Source organism: Plasmodium gaboni, assembly GCF_001602025.1.
Source record: "Plasmodium gaboni strain SY75 chromosome Unknown, whole genome shotgun sequence".
Taxonomy (NCBI): Eukaryota; Apicomplexa; class Aconoidasida; order Haemosporida; family Plasmodiidae; genus Plasmodium; species Plasmodium gaboni.
The window spans coordinates 1-1,712 of record NW_017385524.1 but is presented as its reverse complement, the minus strand read 5'-3'; the positions used below and the strand labels follow the sequence as shown (position 1 = coordinate 1,712).

The following is a 1,712-nucleotide window of genomic DNA, read 5'->3' as shown; positions in this document are numbered from 1 at the left end:
AATTGCGAATGTTATAAACTATGGGTAAAATTTTTGGAACATCAATGGAAAATACAACAAAATAATTACAAATTATTCCAGGATAACAAAGAAGACAATAATAAACTTCCTTTAAGTCATTATTTATTCGCTAGATGTTGGAAAGAATATTTTGGTAAAAATTTATCAGAAATAACGTCTAATGATTTCTATAGTAAACATGGTCCTCTTATCGATTTTTCAATAGAAAGATGTGGCCAAGATAAAGATAAAGCAAAAACAAAATTTGAAGAAAAAATCCATCACTCAAAAATTAAAACTAAACAATGTGATGCAAGAGAAAGACAATGTAAAGCAGAACAACGAATTGACAGTAATTGTGATGGAATTGACAGTTCATTTAACGGTTGTTGGAGGAAAACATATGATGATATAGATAAAAAAAATAATAATAACGAGACAGTAAAAAAATGGTTATGTGAAGACAATAGGGCACATCTAAATACTGGAGCATGTGTCCCTCCGAGAACGCAACCATTATGTGTAGCAAACATGGTAAATTCATGGGGGAATATAGTGACGGATTTGTCGACCAAGGATAATTTGAAAAAAGAATTAAAAAGAGCAATGAAAAAAGAAATAGAAAATATATACGATTATTATAATGAAGGAAAGGCAATCATATCAAAAGGGCCTGATGGAAAAAAGGGTCCTCCTGATAAAAATGGTATGCCAAAAAGTTTTTGTCATGCAGCAGAAAGAACATATAATGATTTTAAACATATGGTGATAGGTGATATTCCGTGGAAACCAGGAAGTTTTTCACAAATACATGAGAAAATTAAACAGATAATTGAAGAACAAGAAAACAAAAAAAAAAACAAAACTACTAATTCGAACAAAACACCTGAGGAATGGTGGAACGAACATGAATACGAGTTCTGGGAAGCTATCAAATGTGGGATACAAAACAGTGGTAAAGCCACTAAAGCCACTGGCGAGGAGTGTGGATATCACCCTCCTTCCGATACCGATGATCCATTTGATTGGTGGTTCAAGGAATGGGGCCAACAGTTTTGCATCGAGCGGCAAAAACATATAACACAAATTAACGAGAAATGTAGTTCGTCGGCAAGTATTAAGTGTGATAATGTTAGTGGTACAAAATCATTGAAACGGGAATGTCAAGAAAAATGCGAAAAATACAAAACATTTATTCAACAAAATCGTGATGCTTGGAATAAACAAAAATCTAAATATGAGAGAGAACATCCAGGAAAATTCGCCCAAGAATTATTAGGACTTAGTTATCCCGAATGTGTAGGTACCAATTTTGAAACAATATTTGGCACCAGTGGTACCACCACTAGTGGTGTAAAACCAAGTGCTAGTGGTACCACCACTGGTTATGGCGATGCTAGCGATATATGTTCGTGCGACGAACAAACATATAAATGTGAAAATAATACATCTACATGTAAAGAGAAAAGTGGTGATCTAACTACTTGGCGTACCGGTTTATTAAAAATTGGAAAAGATGGAAAACAATTGCAAGGTGTGTACGCTCCTCCGCGACGTCAAAAATTATGTTTAGCAAATTTACATCCAATAAATTTTGGAAATGGCGCAGATATCGAAATTAACAAAAACGACATATTGAATAGATTACAAATAGTTGCGGAACGGGAAGCATATTTTTTATGGAAACACTATCATCCAAATAGTAGCACTAG

The 1,712-nt window shown here is 33.7% G+C and overlaps 1 protein-coding gene across 1 annotated transcript; it reads left to right on the top strand.

Annotated features, from left to right (window-relative positions):
• PGSY75_0037300 (putative EMP1-like protein) lies at nucleotides 1-1,712 on the top strand (the record flags this gene model as incomplete). Its single annotated transcript, XM_018783494.1, has 1 exon — nucleotides 1-1,712. A coding segment is annotated over one exon (1,712 nt), but the record flags the coding sequence as incomplete, so codon positions are not given.